The sequence below is a fragment of the Heterodontus francisci genome, chromosome 25 (assembly GCF_036365525.1).
Source record: "Heterodontus francisci isolate sHetFra1 chromosome 25, sHetFra1.hap1, whole genome shotgun sequence".
Taxonomy (NCBI): domain Eukaryota; kingdom Metazoa; phylum Chordata; class Chondrichthyes; order Heterodontiformes; family Heterodontidae; genus Heterodontus; species Heterodontus francisci.
The window spans coordinates 75,915,944-75,943,452 of NC_090395.1; the positions used below are offsets into that span (position 1 = coordinate 75,915,944).

General features: G+C 43.6%; 1 protein-coding gene across 1 annotated transcript in view; it reads right to left on the reverse strand.

Moving 5' to 3' along the window:
• mdfi (MyoD family inhibitor) overlaps nucleotides 1-27,509 on the reverse strand; it is a 114,551-nt gene that overhangs the window by 55,666 nt on the left and 31,376 nt on the right. The window contains exon 2 of the mRNA XM_068057547.1: nucleotides 17,800-17,931. Within this exon, the coding sequence (XP_067913648.1) occupies nucleotides 17,800-17,931 (132 nt within the window). The remainder of the gene's footprint in view (nucleotides 1-17,799; nucleotides 17,932-27,509) is intronic.

Sequence of the window (27,509 nt, forward strand, 5' to 3'; positions counted from 1 at the left end):
ACAAGTGGCTCCGCTGGATGTGAAAGATTCCACGGCACTATTCAGAGAACAGAGTGTTCTCATCGGTGTCCAGTCAATGTTCCTGGTAGCTAAGTTATTGATATAAATTGTACCATGAGGTTATTGATTAATCCTGTCTTATTGCACATTACCAGGTCTAGAATAGCCGGCTCCCTAGTTAGCTCTAGAACATACTGCTCTAAGAAATTATTCTGAATGCACTCTATGAACTCATTTTGCAGGCCAACTTGGCCAATCTGATTTGCCCAATCTACATGTAGATTAAACTCACCCATGACTATTGTGGTACCTTTTTTACACACCTCATTTATTTCTTCCTGTACACTCTGTCCTACAGTGTAGCAACTGTTTAGGGGGCCTATAAACTCCTCCCACAAGTGACCTTTTACCTTTCCTATTTCTTATCTCTACCCAAACTGACTGAACATCTTGCTCTTCCAAGTTAAGGTCATCTCTTGCTACTGTACTAATGCTATCCTTAATTAATCTACCCCACTACCTTTTCCAAGCTTCCTGACTTTTCAAAATGTCGAATAGCCTTCAATATTCAGATCCCAGCCTTGGTCACCTTGCAACCAGGTCTCTGTAATGGTCATACATATTTATTTCTATCTGTGCTATCAGTGCCATGGTCAGTTTGCTCATCCACTCTACTGCCCTCACTTTCATCCATTTTGTTATGAATGCTACACGCATTCAGATACAGAATCTTTAACTCTCTTTTTACCATTTCTGCAATCTTTGGCTTTATCTGCTGGTGCAGTCTTACATTTGTATGCTCTGTCCCTTCCTGTGATACTCTGGTTATCATTACCCAAATCACTACCCTGCTTTATTACCTCATTGTTTCCCTTTGATTTACCACATCTCCTCCCACATGATTCTTACCCCACACTTTTTAGTTTAAAGCCCTCTCTATCGCCTTAGTTCCATGACTGGCCAGAAGACTGGTCCCAGCATGGTTCAGGTGAAGACTGTCCCAATGATACAGCTGCCACTTTCCCCAGTACTGGTGCCAGTGCCCCATGAATTGAAACCCATTTCTCCCACACCAGTCTTTGAGCCACACATTCAACTCTCTAATCTTATTTACCCAACACCAATTTGCTCATGGCTCAGGTAATAATCCAGGGATTTTTACCTTTGAGGTTCTGTTTTTTAATTTAGCCCCGATCTGCTCATACTCCCTATGCAGAACCTCTTTCCTAGTCCTATTTACGTCGTTGATACCCACGTGAACCATGACAACTGGATCCTCCCCTTTCCACTGCAAGTTGCCCACCAGCCCTGAGCAGGTGTCCCCAAACCCTGACACCGGGCAGGCGATACAGCCTTCGGGACTCTCACTCTTAGCCGCAAAGAACTGTGTCAATCCCCCTGACTACACTATCTCCTACTACCACTCCACTCCTATTTACTCCCCCCGCTTGAATGGCTTCCCGTACCACGGTGCCATGGTTAGTTCGCTCAGCTACCCTCGCTCTCATCCATACAAGCTGAAAGAACCTCAAACCTGTTGGACAATTGCAAGGGCTGAGACTCCTCCTCTTCTCCCTTCTTGATCCCCTTACCTGCCTCACTCACTTTCTCCCCAATAAATATCATGGAAGCTACAGTGAGCAAAGTCAAGGAAGAGCATCAGATTCATGAGCGTGCAAGAGAACAAAGAACAAGGAAAGGCCATTCAGCCCATCAAATGTATTACTCACACAGATTATATACAACCTGCTTTATTATGGACACCATCCAAATAAATTCATCTACTGAGCAAGGACCGGGTAAAGTGTACTGTAAAAAAGTAAAACGACAGAATCTAACTCCTTACATTACACATCTGAGGGCACTTTTAAAGTGGGTGCAGGAACAAAGAGATCTGTACATTGTTCCATTTCCAAAACTAGAATCTGGTGTGTTGCTGACTCATCTTTTATTCCACAGAGCCAAGTAAAAGTGTTTAGAGTTTGTGAGACTGAATCTTGCAGATCTCCCCAAACAATTTACTGCAGGAAATGATTGCTTTGCTTTAATAAAATGCATTGTTAAGATAGTAGACATTCAAACGTTGACATGATGCTGGTCAGTTTTAGTATAATTTCGGCTAACTCTGATTTAAGCCCAATTAACCTGTCTAAACATTTGTAAAGTTCGAAGTTGTTCCAGGATGGAAGTAATGATCCATCTCTAGGTAGTATGTTGATTGTGGAGTGTGATGTATGGCACTGGGAAGTAGAGCAATCACTGCTGGATCACCTGATGGGATGGCGATAGAAGGCATTGTCTAAGAGTCAGTCAGTCAACTTTAACACGACCAACCTGCTTCCCAGAAACTAATTCAAGGCACCTGGATTCACAAGACCTGTCCAGATGCTCCTTTGATGATTATAAGAAGAAATTTAACTTTCATTTATTTCATGCCAAACATCTCAGTGCTTCAAATGATCAATTATTAAAGAAAAAAGACTTGACTTCATATAGCGCCTTTCGCAACCACAGGACATCTCAAAGCGTATAACAGACAATGAAGTACTTTTGAAGTTATAGAGCCACAGAGTTATACAGCACAGAAACAGGCCCTTTGGCCCATCGTCTCCGTGCCAGCCATCACTGTGTAATCACTGTTATAATACAGGAAACACAGCAGCCAATTTGCACAGCAAGATCTCATAAACAGGAATGTGATAATGACCAGATCATCTGTTTTTAGGTTTTGGTTAAGGAATAAATATTGGGCAGGACACCAGGGACAATTCCTCTGCTCTTCTTCAAAATAGTGCCATGGGATCTTTTACATTCATCTGAGCATGCAGATGGGGGTTTGGTTTAACATCTCATCCAAAAGACAGCACCTCCAAAGTGCAGCGCTCCCTCAGTGCTGATCTTCCGACAGTGCAGCACTCCCTCAGTACTGACCTTCCGACAGTGCAGCACTCCCTCAGTACTGACCTTCCGACAGTGCAGCACTCCCTCAGTACTGACCTTCCGACAGTGCAGCACTCCCTCAGTACTGACCTTCCGACAGTGCAGCACACCCTCAGTACTGACCTTCCGACAGTGCAGCACTCCCTCAGTACTGACCTTCCGACAGTGCAGCACTCCCTCAGTACTGCACTGGAGCATCAGCGTAGATAATTGTGCTCAAGTCCCATTCTGGGAATCAGAATCTGAGGTGAGAAAGTTACCGACTGAGCCACAGCTGACATTTTGTGCAGCCAAATGCATCAGCAACATCCCAAAAACACCAATCAAATGGTTAGGGGTTCCCCAGTTTTTAAATTGATGAGGGAGATTGGCCAGGTTGCCCAGAAGCTCACTGCTCTTTTTCAATAGCACCACGGGATCTTCCCCATTCACCCAGACAGACTGACACCTCTGACAATGCAGCACTCCCTCAATATCACACCGCAGTGTCAGCTTAGATTATATGCCCTCGCCCTGCTGGTGTGTTTTAGAAGACAACCTTCTGACCTGGAGATAAGCATGCTATCACTGAGCCAAGCTGAGGTATAGCAGTGGTGGTGATTAGATCAACATTCTAAACTCCAGAGACTACAAATCAATTTTAGGCAACCTGTTCTCGTAATTTAAATGTTTAAGCTTCAGACTACAAAGCAGAAAGACCTCTCCCACATTCCATGGACAAATAAAAGAGAACCTATTTGCCCATTGGGTGAGGGCTTCAATGCTGAATTAAATTCTGTTCTCACCAGGTGTTCATACAAGCACAATTTACACCAAAGGTTTCTGGATACTAAACAGGAGAGGGAACCCTAGTCAGCTATCTGCTCTCGAAAACAATCAGTAATGAGCTCAAATCTAGCAACCCATAACTGGATCAAAGAACTCAACACAGACTGGAGATGAAATTTGGGATCCCACCATTCCTTGTAGCTGTATCATTCACAATCTTAACCAAGTGAGACTTTTTTGTTATTCTTTCATGGGATGTGGGTGTCACTGGCAAGGCCAGCATTTGTTGCCCATCCCTAATTGCCCTTGAGAAGGTGGTGGTGAGCTGCCTTCTTGAACCGCTGCAGTCTATCTGGTGTGGGTACACTCACAGTGTTGTTAGGGAGGGAGTTCCAGGATTTTGACCAACGACAGTAAAGGAACGGCGATATAGTTCCAAGTCAGGATGGTGTGTGACTTGGAGGGGAACTTGCAGGTGGTGGTGGTGTTCCCATGCATTTGCTGCCCTTGGCCTTCTAGATGGTAGAGGTCGCGGGTTTGGAAGATGTTGTCAAAGGAGCCTTGGTGAGTTGCTGCAGTGCATCTTGTAGATGGTACACACTGCTGCCACTGTGCGTCGGTGGTGCAGGGAGTGAATGTTGAAGGTGATGGATGGGGTGTTAATCAAGCGGGTTGCTTTGTCTTGGATGGCGTTGAGTTTCTTGAGTGTTGTTGGAGCTGCACCCATCCAAGTGGAGAGTATTTCATCAAACTCCTGACTTGTGCCTGTAGATGGTGGACAGGCTTTGGGAGTCAGGAGGTGAGTTCCTCGCCACAGGATTCCCAGCCTCTTACCTGTTGTTGTAGCCACGGTATTTATATGGCTATTCCAGTTCAGTTTCTGTTCAACAGTAACCCCCAGGATGTTGATAGTGGCGGATTCAGCGATAGTAATGCCATTGAATGTAAAAGGTGAGATGGGAAGATTCTCTCTTGTTGGAGATTTTTTAAATTCTTTCTTGGGATGTGTACATCACTGACAAGGCCAGCATTTGTTACCCATCCCTAATTGCCCTTGGCCTTCGTGGCTTGCTAGGCCATTTCAGAGGGCATTTAAGAGTCAACCACATTGCTGTGGATCTGGAGTCACATGTAGGCCAGACCAGGTAAGGACGGCAGATTTCCTTCCCTAAAGGGCATTAGTGAACCAGTTGGGTTTTTACAACGATCAATGATAGTTTCATGGCACCATTACTGAGACTAGCTTTCAATTCCAGATGGTTATTGCCCGGCACTTGTGTGGTGCCAATGTTACTTGCCACTTATCAGCCCAAGCCTGAATGTTGTCCAGATCTAGCTGCATATGGATACGGGCTGCTTCAGTATCTGAAGAGTTGCAAATGGTACTGAACATCATACAATCATCAGCAAACAGCTCCAGTTCTGACTTTATAATGGAAGGAAGGTCATTAATGAAGCAGCTGAAGATGGTTGGGCCTAGGATACTACCCTGAGGAAATCCTGCAGTGATGTCCTGGGGCTGAAATGATTGACCTCCAACAACCACAACCATCTTCCTTTGTGCTAGGTATGACTCCAACCAGCGGAGAGCTTTTTCTCCGATTCCCTTTGACTTCAGTTTTGCTAGGGCTCCTTGATGCCATACACGGTCAAATGCTGCCTTGATTTAAAGGGCAGTCACTCTCACCACACCTCTGGAATTCAGCTGTTTTGTCCATGTTTGAACCAAGGCTGTAATGAGGTCAGGAGTTGAGTGGCCCTGGCGGAGCCCAAACTGAGCGTCACTGAGCAGGTTATTGCTGAGCAAGTACTGCTTGATAGCACTGTTGACAACTCCTTCAATCACTTTGCTGATGATTAAGAGGAGACTGATTCGGTGGTAATTGGCCAGATTTGATTTGTCCTGTTTTTTGTGTACAGGACATACCTGGGCAATTTTCCACATTGTCGGGTAGATGCCAGTGTTGTAACTGTACTGGAACAGCTTGGCTAGGGGTGCAGCTAGGTCTGGAGCACGAGTCTTCAGTACTATTGCCGGAATGTTCTTAGGGCCCATAGTCTTTGCAGTATCCAGTGCCTTCAGTCGTTTTTTAATATCACGTGGAGTGAATTGGATTGGCTGAAGACTGGCATGTGTGATGCTGGGGACCTCAGGAGGAAGCAAAGATGGATCTTCAACTCGGCACATCTGGCTGAAGATGGTCACAAATGCTTCAGCCTTATCCTTCACAATGATGTGCTGAGCTCCCCCACCATTGAGTATGGGGATATTTGTGGAGCCTCCTCCTCCTGTCAGTCGTTTAATTGTACACCGTCAATCATGGCAGGATGTGGCAGGACTCCAGAGCTTTGATCTGATCCATTGGTTGTGGGGTCGCTTAGCTCTGTCTATTGTATGCCGCTTCCATCATTTGGCATACAAGTAGTCCTGTGTTGTAGCTTCACCAGGTTGACATCTCATTTTTAGGTATGCCTGGTGCTGCTCCTGGCATGCTCTCGTGCACTCTTTATTGAACCAGGGTTGATTCCTTGGCTTGATGGTAATGGTTGAGTGAGGAACATGAGGTTACAGATTGCAGTGAGCTTCTCAGCATTTTCATTATTCTTTTGTACAAACTTCAGTACCAAGGGCTTTGAGAATCTCCAGGTACCCAAGCAATGATGTTTCTGCATTTGCACCGTCCCCTCGATAGAATATGACAGTCAATTTCAGCAACACCTTAGTTCTGCCCTGAAATTTATTAACGGTGCTCAGACTGGGCATCAAACCCAATTCTGTACTGGGTGATGATTAGAATTGTAGAATCATGCATCACATAAGGCAGCCACTCAGCCCACTGTGCATGTACTAGCGATTTTAAAGAGCTGTCCAATTGGTTCTTCTCCCCTGCTCTTTCCCCATAGCCCTGAAATGGTTTTATAGAAACATGGAAACATAGAAAATAGGAGCAGGAGTAGGCCATTCGGCCCTTCGAGCCTGCTCCGCCATTCATTATGATCATGGCTGATCATCCAACTCAGTTCCTGCTTTCGCCCCATATCCTTTGATCCCTTTAAACCCAAGAGCTATATTTAACTCCTTCTTGAAAACATACAATGTTTTGGCCTCAACTGCTTTCTGTGGTAGTGAATTCCACAGGTTCACCACTCTCTGGGTGAAGAAATTTCTCTTCATCTCAGTCCTGAAAGGTTAACCCCATATCCTTAGTCTATGACCCCTGGTTCTGGACTCCCCCACCATCGGGAACATCCTTCCTGCATCTAACCTGTCAAGTCCTGTTAGAATTTTATAGGTTTCTATGAGATCCCCCCTCACTCTTCTGAACTCCAGCGAATATAATCCTAACCGACTCAATCTCTCCTCATACATCAGTCCCACCATCCCAGGAATCAGTCTGGTAAACCTTCACTGCACTCCCTCTATAGCAAGAACATCCTTCCTCAGATAAGGAGACCAAAACCTCACACAATATTCCAGGTGTGGCCTCACCAAGGCCCTGTATGATTGCAGCAAGACATCCCTGCTCCTGTACTCGAATCCTCTTGCTATGAAGGCCAACATACCATTTGCCTCTTTTACTGCCTTTTTTCCACATATTTATCCATTTCCTTTCGGAAGTTACTTTTGAATCTGCTTCCGCCACCCTTTCAGGCACTGCAATCCCGATCATAGAAACTTGCTGTGTGTTCAAAAAATTCTTGTCACTTAACCTCGGATTCTTTTGCCAATAATCTTAAGTTTGTGTTCTTTGGTTACTGATCCTCCTGCCAGGGGAAACAGTTTTGCCTTATTGATTCTGTCAAAACCCTTCATGATTTTGAACACCTCTATTAAATCTCCACTTAACCTTCTCTGCCCTAAGGAGAACAATCCCAGCTTCTCCAGTCTCTTTACGGAACTGAAGTCCCTCATCCCTGGAACCATTCCAGTAAATCTCCTCTGCACCCTCTCCAGGGCCTTGACATCTTTCCTAAAGTGCAGTGCCCAGAACGGGACAAAATCCTCAAGCTGAGGCCTAACTAGTGTTTTGCAAAAATTTAGCACAACTTCCCTGTTTTTGTACTCCATGTTTCTATTTGTAAAGCCAGGCTCTTGTGTGCTTTTTTAAGTAGCCTTCTCAATTTGTCATACCAACTTCAAAGATTTGTGTATGCACAATTCCAGGTCTCTGTTCCTGCACCCCCTTTAAAATTGCACCATTTAGTTCATATTGCCTTTCTTCATTTTCATTTACCAATTAAACTGTTACAAGAATCAATCTGATCCCCTCTCTCAGATACACAGCAAAAAAAAAAATCACCAAAATCATTGTGGCAAAATCTTCCTAGCAAACCCACAGGAAAAGATTTGGAGACATTTACGTTTCACAAAACCAGACTTGTCTAAGAAAATTCCTTTGGGGCCACAGCAGGAATCAGTGAGTGTAGATACTGTGATCAAGAAATTTCCTGTTGTTTCAGAAAAAACATTAAACTATTCATTGTTACTCTGCTGCAACCTTCAGTCAACCCGTCTCGGTACAGTTCCAACTACTACAGTGGACATGTATTTGTACTAGGTCCAAAAGGCGAAGATGGATTTGTACTCTCCTTTTCTCACCCTCTAGCTCTTTTCTCCAGTCTTTCTCCCTTCCAGTGGTGGAGGCGCAGCTTCAAGCTGGGATATGGTTGGATGGGTGGGCCATAACCAGCCTCTGGTACTGGGGCTGAAAGGTGATTTTTTACGTGAGCTGACACATTGAAACAGAATTCCTCTCATTTTACACTGATAACATTCTGATACCGCCAGGGGAAACCAGGGGAAAGCGGCTTTGCAGAGCAACTTTATGTTATTTTTTTTGGAGAGAATTGCATTATGTTGCAATCTGAACAGGGAATGGAATATTTTTGGCATTTGCACTTAAATTCACTGTTGAGCTGGACTAGAAGAGAGGATGGGTCAGGTGATTAGCACCATGTTCCTTTATGGTTCAGTGATCCCCACTATGAGCACAAGGATTTATCCTGTTACATGGTCACTAAGCACTCTCAAGTCAAGTATACCATGGGTTGAGGAGACAACCTGCAGCTCACTAGATAAATGCAACATATGATTGATTCAGACAATGTTCCCTCCATTCTGTGTCAGCAAGTCCTAATCCCAACTCCAAAACGGAGACATTTCCATATCATACACCAACATTCCTGTGGCTTTGGTGAATGAAATATTCAAACCAGTGACAATTTGTGCCTAGATATAGGCAATTTTCTGTTGACATGTTCTCACCCTGAACTGGGCTGATACTGTACAAATTAAATTCATAAATCTATAGAGGTTTCAAGAACAGAAGGAGGCCATTTAGAGGGATCTGTTCTGGTTCTTTCCTAAAGCAATGCAATGACCAGAGGCAAGTGGCCAATTAAAGCAATTATCTGGCCTATTAACAGCCATTTGACTCCCTCCACCGGCTGGCCCCCTGTAGCGTGGGGAGACCGTTAGGTACATTGAGTGGCTCCCAATAGCTTCCAGGGAGGGGACTTCCTTCCAGGGGGCTCCAAATCCCACAGAGGGGCCTCCCCAGCAGCAATAGCTGTTCCCGCAGCTCCGACACTGCCGCTGGACGGTTCACACCTCTGATCACCAGGGCCTACGTGCCCGGCCCCAGCACGTTAAAAAAAATTCTCTCCGGCCCTTTGAGGGCATCTCAACATGGAGACGCCCTCACCTTCTCCCTGCAGTCTCAGCAGCAGCCATCTCTATCTGTCCTGGCAGTGGGACCCATGGTGTGATGGGAAAATTCCGGCCACAGTTTCTGGAGGTGAAAGTACATTTACCCATTGACCATCCAGCTCCCGCAGAGCGCAGGTTAACAGATAGGGTTATGATGGTGTTGAGGTTATTGTATGGGACCAGTAATCCAGAGGACTAATTATCCAGAAAATGTGATTTTCAATCCTACCATGAGAGTTTGAATTCAGTTTTAAAAATTTTGGAAATAAAAATGCTGGTATTAGAAAAAGGGACTGAGAAGCTATTGGATTGTCATAAAAACCAAACTGGTTCAATAACGTCGTCTAGTGAAAGGAACCAGCCAATGTTACCTGCTCTGGCCTACATGTGACTCTATTTTAAACACCAGCCTCTTAACTGCCTTCTAATGTGGCCGAGCAAACCCTCCAGTTTGAGCAAGCAGGGAGGGGAAAAGCCCAAGAATGAACAAAAAGATGGTTGTGTTTCAGGGAAAACAGTTTCTCGATTTGAAACCCATGCAGCAACTCCCAAGATCAGATTTATATCCGATGTGACATTTTTATACTACAAACGGGAGTTTACCAGAAAGAATCACAAATCTTTGGTCCCTCAGGCATTTATTGTGGGCTCATTTCTGCAATAATCTACTCCCACATTATTCCTTAAACTTTCTCAATGTCAATTTTACTTCGCTAGCAATCATTTGCATATAGTCCTTCAGGTTGTCAATGGTGACAACCAATCAGAGATGGTTTCATCAATTGCTGCCATTCAAAATCCAATCTGTTTTTTTAAGCTCACTTCATTGTATTGCACCCACTGTCTACCTACAGCTATGTCGTGACATTGTCTTTGTGACACACACTGTGTATGCCTGCAGACTGGCTAGTCGCTGCTCACCACCAACTGGGATGTAGAATAAAATTCAAGGAATTCAGAAAAATTCAGGTTCCTTGCCAAATGCAGCTACATTAAAAAGAAGTGCATTTTGGTAACAGGCTATTTTCACACAGATTGGTATGAAAGAATGAATCTAATTCAAAGCAATGTTAATGAGACCCAGACTATTCACTAGAATTTCCTAAGTATCACCATCTGTACCACTGTTTTACGACCAATGTCACTGGGTTCAGGCTGATAGCATTCCATGTTTCAACTTTTTAACTGGCATATCCAACATTTTTCGAAGTGTGTAACTGGGACACAGGAACCCAATTTTCTGCTGGGGTTTTTGCCTAATTTCTGGTTGGACCTGAGATTGATCAACTGGGAAATCATTCTGGCCAACTTGTCACTGATTGCCGGATTATCTGCTGGAAGTGACAAGCAGATCATCAGCATACAAAGAGGTGAGGCTCTGGAGAGGTTAAAGGTGGGCACAAAATTATTAAAAGGTGATTCACTCACTGTGCTGAACTGAAAACTATTCCGAAAATCAGCAACTCTTGAACATGAAGTCATTTGCTTTGTATTTAATTTGTGGATTAGATTGTCACTTCATAACCGTGCCACTGATTCTCCTTCACTGATTCTGAGCAAAGCTCCCCTTCCAACCACACCCTCAATTTTGAAAGCTGTGGTCCTGCTCTTGGGCAATTCAGGAGAGAAGTTAGGAAACTCTTCTCTGTGTAAAGGGTAGAAGTCTGGAACTGTCTACCATACAAAAGAGTAATAGATGCTAACTTGATTAATAATTTGAAATTTGAGATTAACAGAATTTAGTCAAGGTATAAAAGGATACAGAGCCGAGGCAGGTTGATGGACTTAAGATTCAGATCAGCCATAATCTCACTGAATGGCGGAACAGGCTTAAGGGGCTGAGGGGCCTTCTCCTGTTCCTATCTTTCTCCATTTTAATTTTTTTCCCCCCAATGAGAACAGATTTGTCTTTCTTCATGTTTCAGTGATCATCAATTGGGAGTTATTATTGCTGCCCTTCTCTGAGTCCTTCCCACACTCAGTAAGCTCAATCAGAACAGAGACTACAGTTAACATCATTGATGCTCTCCAGACGCTGGGAGATCCATCATTGTACAAGGGCGTAATTTGAATGATCCACCTTATTTCACAGTTCCTGATACATTTTTATATGACTATTCCAGTTTCTCCTCCTATCTGGTGGATACTGATTCTCACTGGAGAATTCCTCCACTGGCATTGGTCACCCTCTGGTACTTTGTCCAAGTGGCCATTTTTCACATGCAAACCAAGAAAATGTCAGCATGGTATTCAATGTGTGAGAAAATCACTGCTTAGTGCAGTCCTATCTTCACTCAAAATTCACATGCAGGGGTTGCTGATGAGGAGCATAAGAACATAGGAAATAGGAGCAGGAGTAGGCCATTCAGCCCCTCGATCCTGCTCTGCCATTCAGCTAGATCATGGCTGATCTACTTCAACACCATTTTCCTGCACTATCATCATATCCCTTGATATCTTTAATATCTAGAAATCAATCGATCTGTGTCTTGAGTATACTCAATGACCGAGCCTCCACAGCCCTCTGGGGTAGAGACTTCCAAAGATTCATCACCGTTTGAGTGAAGAAATTCCTCCTCATCTCAGTCTTAAATGTCCTACCTCTTATTCTGAGACAGTGTCCTTTGTTTCTAGAATCCCCCAGCCAGGGGAACATCGTTCCTGCATCTACCCTGTCAAGCCCTTTAAGAATTTTGTATGCTCCAATAAAATGGGGGAAGATAGTGGTGTAATGGTAATGTCACTGGACCTGGACTAATGTCCTGGGGACACAGGTTTAAATCCCACCTTGGAAGCTGGTGGAATTTAAATTCAATTAATCTGGAATTGAAAGCTAGGCCAAGATTTTACCCTTGGAGGATGGGAGCCATCCACAGACTGAAAAGTCAGTGGTGAACCCGCTTCCACCTGGCCTGGGGATCCGACCCATATTGTGTGGGTCCCCAGCCTTTAATTGTTCTGAGCTGCTGGCTAATCAGCAGCCCAGCCTGCAGTAAATGATGTTGGGGAGCCCGGAATTAAGGTAATTTTTTGTTGTCTCACCGCAGATGATCGGTCGGGTCCCGGTGAGGCAAGAGTGGTCGACTAGGGGAATGGAGGACATGTTGGCTTTTGGGGGTGGTTTGGACAGCAGGGGTGGCGCTCCATCAGGCACAGGGTGCCTTTTCAGGAGGCCCTCCCCCAAGCCGTCAGAGAGCCGCCTGCTTTTGACAGGCGGCGTTTCTCGGGCCTGGGATGCCCGCCTGCCAAGGGTAAAATCCCCGTGGAGGCGGGCAGAGGCCCTGAAGTGGCCGTTCAGTGGCAACTTAAAGGCCTTGATTGGCCTGGGGTGGGCAGGCTGTTTTTAGCTGCTACGCTGCGTAAAGTGGCGGTGGAGACGGGAGCAGGTCGGAAAGGTCCCCCGATCCTGCCGCTCCATTTTACACCCCCCCAGGACCTTCCCGCTCTTTGGGGGATGGGGGGGCGGCGTTAAATTCCAGCCCTAGTCCCAGTAATGGTGCCATGAAACTATCATCGATTGTCATAAAAACCCATCTGTTCACGAATGTCCTTTAGGGAAGGAAATCTGCTATCCTTACCTGGTCGGGCCTACATGTGACTCCAGACCCACAGCAATGTGGTTGACTCTTAACTGCCCTCTGAAATGGCCGAGCAAGCCACTCAGTTCAAGGGCAATTAGGGATGGGCAACAAATGCTGGCCTTGCCAACAACGTCCACATCCCATGAAAGAATTAAAAAAAAGTTTTTAAAAGTTTATAAACTTAAAAACTGAGACAGAGGGAGAAGGGGAGAGAGACAGAGCGGGAGGGAGACAGACAGTTAGACAGGCACAGGAAAGTTCTGTGTGCCAGCTTTGTGTAAACCTTCCACCTGCCGTGGTCTGTCCCTCAAGTATTAACGCCACCCAGCTCCTCTTCCTCCCCGCCAACCCTCCAACCGACTCCTCTCCCCCAAAACTATTGCAGGTTCTAGAGAATTTTGGAAGATGACCACCAACGCATCCACTATCTCTCCAGCCACCACTTTCAAGACTCTGGGATGTAGATCATCAGGTCTAAGGGATTTATTAATTTTCAGTTCCATTAATTTCTCCCGTACTACTTTTTTATTAATACTAATTTATTTCAGTTCCTCATTCTTGCTAGTCCCTTGCTTCTCTAGTATTCCTGGGAGGCTTTTGTATCTTCCTCCATGAAGACAGACGCAAAGTATTTGTTTAGTTTTTCTGTCATTTCCTTATTACATATGAACATACGAACTAGGAGCAGGAGTAGGCCACTTGTCCCTTCGAGCCTGCTCCGCCATTAAATAAATTCATGGCCGAACTGATTACTTCACATTTCTACCTACCCCGATAACCTTCCACACCCTTGCTGATCACGAATTTATCTACTTCTGCCTTTAAAATATTCAAAGACTCTGCTTCCACCGCCTTTTGAGGAAGAGAATTCCAAAGACTCACAACCCTCAGAGAAAACATTTCTCCTCATCTCTGTCTTAAATGGGCGACCCCTGATTTTTAAACAGTGACCCCTAGTTCTAGATTCTCCCACAAGGGAAAACATCCTTTCCACATCCAACCTATCAAGACCCCTCAGGATCTTATATGTTTCAATCAAGTCACCTCTTACTCTTCTAAATTCTTCATCCAAGTCATTTACATAAATTGTAAAAGGTTGAAGCCCCAGCACAGATCCCTGTGGCACACCACTCGTTATATCTTGCCAACCAGAAAATGACCTACTCTCTGTTTCCTGTTAGCTAGACAATCTTCTATCCATGCCAATATGTTACCACCTATACCATGAGCTTTTATTTTCTGCAAAAAACTTTGATGTGACAACTTATCAAATGCCTTCTGGAAATCTAAGTACAATACATCCACTGGTTCCCCTTTATCCACGGCACATGTAACTCCCTCAAAGAACTCCAATAAATTGGTTAAACATAATTTCCCTTTCACAAAACCACGTTAACTCTGCCTGATTACCTTGAATTTTTCTAAATGCCCTGCTATAATGTCTTTAATAATAGCTTCTAACATTTTCCCTAAGACAGATGTTAAGCTAACTGGCCTGTAGTTTCCTGCTTTCTGTCTCCCTCCCTTTTTGAATAAAGGAGTTACATTCACTATTTTCCAATTTAATGGAACCTTCCCTTAATCTAGGGAATTTTGGAAAATTAAAACCAATGCATCAACTATCTCACTAGCCATTTCTTTTAACACCCTAGGATGAAGTCTATCAGGACCCGGGGACTTGTCAGCCCGCAGCTCCGACAATTTGTTCAGTACCACTTCCCTGGTGATTGTAATTTGCTTGAGTTCCTCCCTCCCCTCCATTTCCTGACTTACAGCTAATACTGGGATGTTACTTGTATCCTCAATAGTGAAGACCGATGTAAAATATCTGTTCAATTCATCTGCCATCTCCTTATTATCCATTATTAATTCCCCAGACTCACTTTCTATAGGACCAACAATCACTTTGTTAACTGTTTTCTTTTTTAAATATCAATAGAAACTCTTACTATCTGTCTTTATATTTCTAGCTAGCGTTCTTGCGTTCTCTAATTTTATCTTCCTTATCAATCTTTTAGTCATTCTTTGCTGTTTTTTTATATTCCGTCCAATCTTCTGCCCCCATCTTTGCGCAATTATAAACTTTTTATTTAAGTTTGATACTATCTTTAACTGTTTTAGTTAACCAAGGATAACACCTTTGGTCCCACCCTTGGAATTTTTCTTTCTCGTTGAAATGTATCTATTCTGTGTATTCTGAAATATCCCCTTAAATGTCTGCCACTGCATCTCTATTGACTTCTCCCTTAACCTGATTTGCCAGTTCACTCTGCTTTCATGCCCTCATAATTGCCTTTATTTAGGTTTAAAATACTGGTCTTGGACCCACTCTTCTCTCACTCAAATTGAATGTAAAATTCAATCATATTATGATCACTGCTACCTAGGGGCACCTTAACTATGAGGTCATTAATTAATCCTATCTCAGTGCACAATACCAGGTCTAGTATAGCCTGCTCTCTGGTTGACTCCAGAATGTATTGTTCCAAGAACTTATCCCGCAAACATTCTATGTAATCCTCATCTAGGCTACCTCTGCCCATCTGATTTTTCCAGTCTATATGAAGATTAAAATCCCCCATAATTATCACTGTACCTTTCTGACAAGCTGCCATTATTTCTTCCTTTATACCCCGTCCTACTGTGTGGTTAATGTTAGGTGGTCTGTATACCATTATACCCCATTATAAATCAGTGATGCGTTCCTGGAATGATTTATCCTTTTGCCGCCTTATTGTAGCACTCAAACTGGCTGGGATCAACTAACCCAGTATAAACTGAGGACTAGACCTGACATCTTCTGGCTCAGTCTGGTTCAGTACCACATCAGATGGTGCATTCTCTTATTTAGCCATTGTGGGAACTGCTCCTGTAGAGGCTAACACAAAGCACTCATCAATGTGGCAGTAATAGAACTTGCTATAGTTTTCACAATTTAAAAAAGTTTTCAAAGATGCAACAGCCTGTTCCAAAATATGAATTGCATTAATTCATCGAATCATAGAATGATACAGCTCAGACAAAAGCCATTCATCATGCCTGTGCCGACTCTTTGAAAGAGCTATCTCTGATTAGTCCCACTCCCCTGCACTTACCCCATAGCCCTGTAAAATGTTCCTTTTCAATTACTTAAACAATTTCCTGTTGAAGTTACTATTAGATCTGCTTCCACCACCCTTTCAGGCAGCACATTTCAGATCACAACAATGAGTGAATAAAATTCTCAAGTCCTCTCTGGGTATGTGGGGTTGATGGATATGATAAGAAGGTGGGTAGGTGGTGTTAAGGGATATGGACACACTGATCCATCAAACTGGGCAGATGTGTTTGGTCTAATGACCTTTCTTAAAATGTTCTTAAAAATTATTCAGGCTCTTATTTCATGCCCATTATCCTCTCCAAATCTGTTCTATTGTTTATCTGTTATGAATTAACACTTATGGTGTCCGTTTAGTGCACAGCAAGTTATAGTCACTGTCTGGATCAAGGATTCACTTTGTTCATGCGAATCTCGAGCTTTGACATTTCCAACTCTGCCTGTAAGTTGCAGCAGCTCACAATACCTTCACTCTTCAGTCTGCCTTATCAGTTATGATGCTTTTATTGGATATTTCTGACTGGCAAAGTTTCACTCTGTCTGCAGCTTTTAGTTGAAATCGTTTTGGAACTTGTGGCATTTATATTTAGCAATAGGAGCCAGATGTTGGCAGTCAGGGGTTCAAGGACTATTTTGAGAGTAAAACAGCTTCTTTAAGCTGTTATGAATTAACACTTATGGTGTCCGTTTAGTGCACAGCGAGTTATAGTCACTGTCTGGATCAAGGATTCACTTTGTTCATGCGAATCTCTAGCTTTGACAGCTTCTTTAAGCTGTTTTGAGCTGTTTTGCCTTTCTTCTCTCCCAATTCACTCTTGAAATTCCACAGCATTCACCTGGCCAAGAGGCATGACCTGAACCTGCTCCTGTCTCCTGGCACTATCACTCTGAAACCAGGCATTAGGAGGTGTGTAAAACTAACTGAGTGTCAGCCCCTCACTCGCTCTATCCCTTCCTCACTCACTCCTTCAGTCACTCCCTCCATGCCCACACACTCTTATACCCACCCTTTCTCACTCTCGGCCTACATTTGGCACAGTGATGGACCCCAGTTGGGGATCCTGTTCCAAATCTTGCGCTGTCACTGCTCAGCCATTAGGTGCCATTTTAATGCCCAGCATTAAGAAGCAAAGAGAGAAACTTGGGAGGTACTGTTAGATGCTCACACCTGTAGACTATTCCATGTGGTACTGAGTCACACAGTGGCCCAGAATCGATCCTCGGGCTGGGTTGATTTAGTTGAGCAGAGCTTTGGGAATTATTGGGTTACTAAAATTAGCCTCAGCAGTCCTGACCTGGGAGGACAAAAATCAGCTGAGACATTGGAGATTGAGTGAAGATAGGATTTGATTTTGCTGTGGTGCCCACTATATGACTAATATCCTGTTGCTGCTCAGTGTCTTAGTTCACCAATGAAGAGTAACCACTTGGACAAGGTACCTGACCCTTTGTGGAACTGTATCCCAGTAGCCCTCAGCATCTTCAGGAGGAAAGAGAACAAAATTAGATGAGAACGGGATTGTGGGAGGAGGAATATAGAATCCTGGTCTACATATATTTTTAATACCTGAATTGAAATATGTGTCAGTCAAAGGAGCAGAGTTTTTATTCTCTATCTCACCTATCCAAAAATTAGGACATGTTTTAACCCTTCAGTAAACACTCTATTTTGCCTGAATATGACAAGCAGTTGTTGGACTTACATGTTATGGCATCTACTGCTGAACTGCGACCTCTTGACTTGCTCTCTACCTTCGGTTGAGCTGTCTGCTCCTCAAATGGTGCAGTGTCCTCTCTCGACAACAGATGATCCTCTCTGCCTTCATTTTCATCATCTGCAACAAAAATAAATCTACTGTTACAACCAATATCACTAAAAACAGATTATCCAGTCATTATCACATCGCTGTTTGTGTGCAAATTAGCTGCAGCGTTTCCTATATTACAACAGTGACTCCACTACCAGAGTCTATAAATCACCTTGGGACTTCCTAATGTCATCAAGGTGCTATAGAAATACAGGTCCTTCCTTTTGATGATATGCAATTCAGACTGTGGGTGAGGTGAGAGGGCCAAGATCATTTGAATTGGCCTGTGGTTGGATGAATCTGTTTGAAACCAGAGCATACATTAAAATCTTGCTGGTCTTCTAAGGGTGACAGGTGTTCTACAAGGCAGATGTTTACCAAAGACTATTCTGTCCTTATAATCCAAATAAGAGAAACTGTAAATTTTAGATTAAGTAAAACTCATAACCAGTCCCTATTTACTTCCAAACCTTGCCAATTCTACAAGATCATTAAGACAAATACTGAAATTAAACCAAATACATAACATATTTACACCAGAAATCATCTGACCTTATCTCTCATAAGGGTGAAAAACTCGCACACTAGACAACATCTGAGAAGACCAACAAGTTCATTTGTTGAGAATAGAAAAATTCTAAAAATGGTTATTTGCTCTGTGAAACTCTTTGGGACAACACTAAATAAACAAAGCTGTAACGGTGACTCTCAGAAACCATCAGCTCATCTTAAAACTTTTCTGCATTAGGTTTGTATGCAATTGATTGCAGTGCTGAAACTGATCTTTCAAATCTGCCCAAATAGTCCTTTGCAACATTGGTTTCCAGGACCACATCAGTCATAGAGTCAGAGTTATAGTCATTAGGGCACAGAGTCACTGCCGGCTCTGTAGAGAAATCCAGTCAGTCCCATTCCCCTGCTCTATCCCCGTAGTCCTGCAAGTTTATTTCCCTCAAGTGTCCATCCAATTTCCTTTTGAAATTATTGATTGTCTCCACTTCTAGCAGCCTTGTAGGCAACGAGTCCGAGGTCATTACCACTCCTTGCGTAAAAAAAGTTCTTCATCACACTAACCACCACCCACCCCCGCATCTCTTACCCAAAACCTTAAGTCTGTGTCCCCTAGTCCTTGTACCATCAGCTAATTAGAACAACATTTCTTTGGCTACCTTATCTAAACCTGTCACTATCTTGTACACCTCTATCAAATCTCCCCTCAATCTCCTTTGCTCCAGGGAGAACAACTTCAGCTTCTCCAATCTAATCTTGTAACTATAATCCCTCATCCCTGGAACCATTCTGATAAATCTCCTCTGCACCCTCTCAAGGACTCTCACATCCTTTCTGAAGTGTGGTGACCAGAACTGAATGCAGTACTCTAGTTGTGGCTAACCAGAGCTTTATAAAGGTTCAGCATAACGTTCCTGCTTTTGTACTCAATGCCTCTATTTATGAAGCCCAAAATCCCATATGCTTTACTAACCACTCTCTCAATATGTTCTGCCACCTTCAAAGATCAATGCACCTGCACCCCCAGTTCCCTCTGTCTTTGTACTCTTTAGAACTGTGCCATTCAGACTATATTGCCTCTCCCTTTCCTTTATGCCAAAATGCGTCACTTCACACTTTTGTGTATTAAATTCTATCTGCCACTTGCCTGCCCATTCTGCTAGCCTATCTATGTCTTATTGCAGTCGATTTGTATCATCCTCACTGTTTGCCACACCTCCAAGTTTGGTATCATCGTCAAATTTTGAAATTTTACTCTGTATTCCAATAATTTATATATAGAAAAAAGCAGTGGTCCCAGCACTGACCCTTGGGGAACACCACTGTCTACCATCCTCCAGTCTGAAATAACCTTTACCACAACTCGCTGTTTTCTGTCCTTAAGCCAATTTTTTTATCCAAACTAACACTGACCCTCCTATTCCATGTGCCTCAATTTTTTTAACCAGTCTTTTATGTGGTATTTTGTCAAATACTTTCTTAAAATCCATATCGACAACGTCCACTGCTTTCCCTTCATCGACCTTCTCTGTTACTTCATCAAAAATTTCAATTGGATTCGTCAAGCATGATCTGCCTTTTACAAATCCATGCTGGCTCTCCTTAATTAACTCAAACCTCTCCTCAAGTGCCTGTTGATTTTTTTCTCTGATTATTGTTTCTAAAATTATCCCTTGCATCCAGCATTGTTGGAGGACACAATGAATGACATAATTCCCTCATTTGAATGGGGTTTTTATGTATCTGTCTGTCTGTCTGTGGGCAGACATGTTCTGTGCCAGGCCCCATTGTGGCTGATAATTCCAACAGAAAACATGCCAGGAATTCAGCCTAACCAGATACTAACACAAATCCCACCCAGAAATCCATCCATTAATGGCCACAGCACCAGAGAATTTCAGGGCCTTGCTGTTTACGTTAAAAAAAGGAGGAAAGGTTGGACAGTCTATTAAGAACAGAAGAGATAGGAGCAGGAGTAACCATATGGCCCATCGAGCCTGCTCTGGCATTCAATATGATCATGGCTGATCCTCAGATTCAACTCCACTTTTCCACTTTCTCCCCATATCCCTTGATTCCCTGAGAGATCAAAAATCTGTCTATCTTAGCCTTGAACATATTCAACAATGGAGCATCCACAACCCTCTGCGGTAGAGAATTCCAAAGATTCACAACCCTTTGAGTGAAAAAATTGCTCCTCATCTCAGTCCTAAATGATCCTGAGACTCTGCCCCTCTGTTCTAGATTCCCCAGCCAGGGGAAACAACCTCTCAGCCCCTTCAGAATCTTGTATGTTCCAATGAGATCACTTCTCATTTTTTAAACTCCAGAGAGTATAGGCCCCATTTACTCAGCCTGTCATCATTGGACAACCCTCTCATCGCAGGAACTAATCTAGTAAACCTTCACTGTACCGCCTCCAATGCAAGTATATGTTTCTAAAATATGGAGACCAAAACTGTTCACAGTTCTCCAGGTGTGGTCACAACAAAGTCCTGTACAATTGCAGCTAGACTTCCTTATCTTGGATTCCGAAAGATGGCTGTGCCCATTGACAATACCAGAAGGCAACTCAAGGTTTACATCTCAGGAGAGGAGACATCTTGTAATCGGGATTGATTTGGGTAAATCAGACCTGCATGGTTTATAGAGGAATATGGGGGGGGGGGGGGGGGGGGGTAGGGTGGGAACAACGGGATCTGGAACAAGGTGGGATTAGAGCAATACGGGGGATGGGTCGGAAGAGATGATTAGGGTGGAAGGAAGCTCACGTGGGGCATAAGCACCAGCATAGACCAGCTGGGCTGAATGGCCTGTTTCAGTGCTGTAGAATTTATGTAAATTAATGTGACTATGCACTTCACCTCAACTTTCTGCAGACTATGCATTTCAGCTGCTGGAAGGTTCTGCAAACCGAGGTAGCATAAACAGCTTAATGTTTGTGCTCTAGTTATTTATCTGTTTTCTCATCCAACACTCAGAGGGCTGACATTTGTGGAATTGTGACAAAAGCACAAATAAACCAATGTAAATGGGAAGGTTGTGTGTTAGCAATGAGTCATTTAACCTCAAGCATGAGTCTGAGCATGAAGCTGTCTGAATCCAGTCTCCAGGTGTAAATACAGGCACTGCTGTTAGTTATTAATCCATAGATTGGAGAATTACACAGCACAGTAAACGGATGCAGAGTCTAAACTGTGCTATTTTACCACAAGGGTATAAACACAATTAAAACTCATGTCTGAGATCAGAAAGGATACAACTGGAAAGGCTGTTTGTCCCTATCAGCTGACTCCTTTAATGATCCATGTACACTTTTTGCTTCACTGGCTCTCTCTAATTTAGGTAATCTCTGAAGGGAAACGACTAGCTGCTGGGAAAACTTCCAAGGACAGAAAAGTCTTTGGAATGGTAAAAGGTGGAAATAGAGCTGGGAGCAAGAATGGAATGGGGAACTCTTTCAACTAAAGGTCATTGACTAATTGAAGTTAGCAGGGAAATGCACTGAGGTGGACAGTATGAATACAGTCAAACAATAACTAGATGTGATTCAGGAGAGAGAAAGGGGACATGGGGCAAAGGTGGGGATGTGGTGAGATGGTGGAGAGGTGGTTGCTTCTCCTCACACATGAACCACGTGGGTTTTTACAGGAATCAGGCAGCTTTAACACTCACTTTTTCAAGTACCAGCTCACAAACTATGAAATTTAATTTCACAACAAGATTTGCTAGTTCAATCCCATAATCACTAGGCTAACATACCACACCCCAGTTCTGGTGCAGACTGTCACATACTACAGTACTGACATCACAAAAGCCAAGCCCATATCTGCTCAGAGCCTCAATATTGAGCAATAGACCTCTCAGTAAGGCTTGGGGTCATCGGCAGTTCAGCTACCTGTAGCCCAGGACAGACCTGTTAGCTCCACTTACCCCTCAGCCTGGATTCAAGGTCCACTGGGTTTGGGATCTTGAACTGAACTGGGATTCAGTGGTATTCCTGGTCCTTCACTTGCTCTCCACAAATGTCAGTCAGGGAATACTGTTGGAAAGCAGATTTATTCCAGCTTCCAAACATCAAATGAAAGGGCTCTGGTAAAACAATTACAAAACTATTCAAACCAAAATGGGATTTTTTTTTCTCATCCTGAAGGACAGTACCTGGCTTTGAACTTATAATAGCCCACAGTGGCCTGATAGAAATTACAGCTGAAACTCCATATTTGCAAATGGTAGAGTTGCCATTCAATGGGGTTTGCTGTGTGTCCATGCTGTGGTTAACAGGATGATGATAATTCACCCACACATATAGAGAGTTATGCTGCTCATCAGATGCTCCTGGTCACCTACTGTCCACCTCATGACAGCTCAAGCCCATAATTGTCATTTGTTTAATGATCATCTGCTGATCACCCTTCTTGGGGTGGAGCTAAGTGGGATCTTTTTTGGCATCAAGATGGTTCCAAAATGATATGCATGATGATAGAAATTGGGAATTGAGGTAACCCTCTGTGGATAGTTGTTAATCCAACATCTGGACTAGGCATAGTCCTCCTCTGTTGATTGACCCAAAAATGGACAGAGAAATTCCTCACTGGGGTTAGGTTCCTTCTTGTCAGAGCTCTCTGTGCTGGCAATCAAGTGGTTTTAGCTGGTTAAACTCAATTTCTATTCTGTACACATTTTTCTTTAGGTCTTGGTTCTTGCCAGATTGTATCAGAGCTCCATAGACTGAAGTAAACAGGCTTAGACTCTATCAGAGTGTGCGCACTCCACATCAGCCCAGCTGAAACTCTCCCTGTGTGGGTTCCTCTGTAGTTTGACTTGGAGACTCTTTAACATGGGGATGGGTTTCTGTCTGTTTCAGACCGCCATTGGATCAAACTATGCCCAAGCACACTGAGTGAGTGTCTGAAGGCTTTAGATGTATGTAGTGCCCTTGAACTGCAGTTCCTGAGGGAATAGGAATGAAGGCCTGGGGCCCCTGATTCACTGAAAAAAGAAAACAAATTTACAAAGGAGGTATTTAAAGAGTTAGAGTAGCCATATGGAGCCAATATAGATGGAAAGGGCGTCATTGAATCAACATATTTTTAAATTATCTTAATTGAGATGATGAAATTAAATCATGAAGTATACAGAGTCATGAAGGGTAAAATATTTGATCTCTCGGAGACAGGAAACAAGAAAAGGTGTGGAGTATGTAGTTGCAGTCTCACCTCCAACCTGCAAACCTTCTTTCCCACTCTCTCCCCATAGCAATCTTTTTATTCTCTATTTTATCAATAAATCTTCTGTCTTCCCCTCTCTCATTTCTTTAAAATTCTGAGCATGCTGATCTGCATCCTCTGCCCTCCCCCCTTGCCTTCCTCCTCCCCTCCCCCCTCCACTTTCTCCTCCCCTCCCCCCTTCCCTTCCTTCCCATCTCCTCACGCTGGAAATAGAAAACTCCATAAAACCAGTTCATTGAGCTTTTCCCCATAAAATTGGATTTCTTCTTAAAATCATCTTCAAGGTAAAGAATGATTCTGTTTCAGGAAGCCATCAAACACTCAGACAGGTACAGCACGGGTTAGATACGGAATAAATCTTCCTCTACACTGTTCCATCAAACCCTCCCAAGGCAGGTACAGCACAGGTATGATAGGCTGAATGGTCTCTTCCTGTGTGGTATGCTTGTATAATTGTTCCTGGGCAACAGGTCTGGTGGTCCAACTGGTGTTGTGTTCCTGGGCTACCAGGATCTGCCAGAGTTCCTGCACCTTCTCACTATCCAGCAGCCACTGAAAGAAAATCTAGTTATTAACTGAGATAGGGTCATGCTTCGATGAAGTGCCCACTACAGTTGAATAGCCAATCAATACATGCTGTCCAGATGTGCTTGGAGTATCAGAGAACACCCACTGCTGCCTGTAGACCTGAACCCCAGATAAGCAATACTTTCAGGAGATATGGACAGGGAGAAAATCAGAGGGAAGAAGTGATCAGAAATGTTGCTGATTGCAATCTGCTGCAGAGGCTTGACATCCTCTATTGTGGGAAAAGTGTGGATGACTGAAAGCTTTTGGCACAACTTCCACTGTTGCTTTACCCATGAATTTCCTGCAATAAAAGCATCTGCTACACCATGGGCCAGTGAAGAAGTGAACAGCGGTGACCCTTCTAAAACTGCAATTTGCAGCTCCTTAGAGTTCAGAACTAGGAGCCATGAATATAAAACCGTCACTAATAAATCCAATCGGGAATGCAGGAGAATCCTCTTTACCCAGAGAGTGGTGAGAATATGGAACTCACTACCACAGAGAGTGGTTGAAGTGAATAGTATTGATACATTTAAGGGGAAGCTGGATAAACACCTGCGGGAGAAAGGAACAGAAGGATATGCTGATAGGATGAAATGAAGTTGGGTGATGAAGAGGCATGTGTGGAGCATAAGCGCTAGCTTGGACCCGTTGGGCCGAATGGCCTGTTCCTGTGATGCAGATTCAATGTCCTTCTTCCTCAAGGAAATCATTGGGTGAGAATTGTTGCACACAGCTGAATAAAGCCTGATTGCCAGGGAGCAGCAGCACACTCTGAAGCTGCAAACATTCACACTCCAGGTGCAAGGAAATAAATGCCTTTCACTCAAAACCAGCTTTGTGCTGAGTATTTGTTTGCCACCAATTACAATATAAGAAGCCCAGCTGAGGGTGGTAATTAGAGACATCGACAGCACAGCTTAAGATGATTTATGATTTTGCCCCTTTAAGTAATACAGTAGCAATGGCGCTCCTTGCAAAACATCTGGAGATATGACGGGGCCACCAGTCTTACTTACTCTGACTTACTTTGACACTTTATACCCCGAGATTTGGGAAACTTTCATCCAGCCTTTTTAGGCATAATTCAAGATTAGATCCCAGAGATAAGAAATTAATATTGAAGGACCCAATCCCATTATTGTCTCCTTCGTCAGGTAGTATGATTAACCCCAAAACTCTATATATGTTCCTACTGAGAGTCTGATTCTAGTTTGCTAAGCGAGGCTCTCCCTCCTGTAAGGTGTGAAATGCTCAATAATTATAGTTAGCCAACATGTCACATTGATTTGATGTTTAATGTGGCTGAGGTTTGAAAAAATAAATCATTAATGATTTAGGGCTCATTCGTAAATGAATGCTGTGATGTTTTAAAGTTTTTTTTGTTTTAAAAAGTGAGTTTTAAGAAATGAATTTAATCAAACTTAGATTTTCAAACCTTGGCTGTTCATTCAGCCCCCATCAATGTTCCGCATGGACGCAGACAATTAATAAAGACTGCACACTTTAACAGAGTGCTTCAACACTAAGAAATTCTTTATAATTAAGAGATCCAGTCAGTGCCTTGTGACCGGAGGCACCTTTCCCCTTGATTTATGAGTCCCATTCCACTGCTCCTTTTGTGATTAGTATTCCTGAGTTACAAGAAACATCTAGTCTGTAAACGTTCCCATTCTCACCTGCAGCCTGTCTCCCTCTCTCTCTCTCATTCTGTTTGCTATCTCTCTATAATACTGATGCTATGGTCTTCTAAATCACCTTGTTCTGTCTAAGTTCTACATCTCCCCTCCTCCCTGCACACTTTGCTGTACTGAAATCAAGGGGTTGATGGCATGTTTATGCATCTACTTCAAGGGGAAAGGAGTATAAAAGTAGGGAGGTCTTGCTACAAGCATACAGAGCGTTGGTGAGACTGCATCTAGAGTACTGTGCAGAGTTTTGATCTCCTTATTTAAGGAGGGATATACTTGCATTGGAAGCAGTTCAGAGAAGGCTCACTAGGTTGATTCCTGGGATGAAGGGGTTTGTCTTATCGGGAAAGGTTGAGCAGATTGGGCCTCTACTCATTGGAGATTAACAGAATGAGAGGTAATTTTATTGAAACATCTAAGATTCTGAGGGGGTTTGACAGGGTAGATGCTGAGAGGATGTTTCCCCTCGTGAGGAAATCTAGAACTAGAGGGCATAGTTTCGAAATAAGGGGTCTCCCTTTTAAGACGGCGATGAGGAGGAATTTCTTCTCTTCCTCAGAGAGCAGTGGAGGCTGGGTCATTGAATATATTCAATGCTAAGTTAGACAGATTGTTGATTAGGAAGTCAAAGGTTATGGGGGGGTGGGGGGTGGTGGGGGTCGTCAGGCAGTTAAGACCACAATCAGCCATGATCTTATTGAATGGTGGAGCAAGCTTGAGGGGCCGAATGGCCTACTCCTGCTCCTATTTCTTATGTTCTTATTTACAGTGTAGGAATTGGGGGCAGCATATGTGGGGAAAGTGTGGCACAGAAATCTCAGGTTCATGGCTGTTGGTTAGTGAAGGGAAAACCACAAGATGCGAACTTGCGATTTCTCACCTTCGAACAGCCTCCCCACCTGCAGCATGGGAGCAACAACCAGGCCTCAAGTCTTAACAACCATCTCCTACGCCATCTCTTGTTTCCTCAGGACTTTAAAAACTGTGTATCTCCTCACCTCTCTCCTCCGATCCACAAGTAGCTTGTCACAGTGGTCATATTGACCCTAGTTGGTCTTTCCTCCATCCTACCCACCCCCCCACCCCACCTCCCCTTTCAACCTTGATGGTCTCCTGCACTATGGGGTTTGGTCCTTCACATGGGTTTTCAATAAAAAATGAAATCATGGGGGAACTCTTTCAGATAAACAGCAATTGGTTTGGTGGAAACAAGTTACCGGGACTGATCATCGATGGGAGCTTTATAACTCCTGACTCCCCAAAGCCTGTCCACCATCTTCAAAACACAAGTCAGGAGTGTGATGGAATACTCTCCACTTGCCTGGATGAGCGCAGCTCCAACAATACTCAAGAAACTCAACACCATCCAGGACAAAGCAGCCCGCTTGATTGGCACCCCATCTACAAACAATCACTCCGTCCACCACCGACGCACAGTAGCAGCAGTGTGTACCATCTACAAGATGCACTGCCACAATGCACCAATGTTCCTTAGGCAGTACCTTCCAAACCGTGACCTCTACCACCTAGAAGGACAAGGGCAGCAGATGCATGGGAACACCACCACCTGCAAGTTCCCCTCCAAGTCACATACCATCCTGAC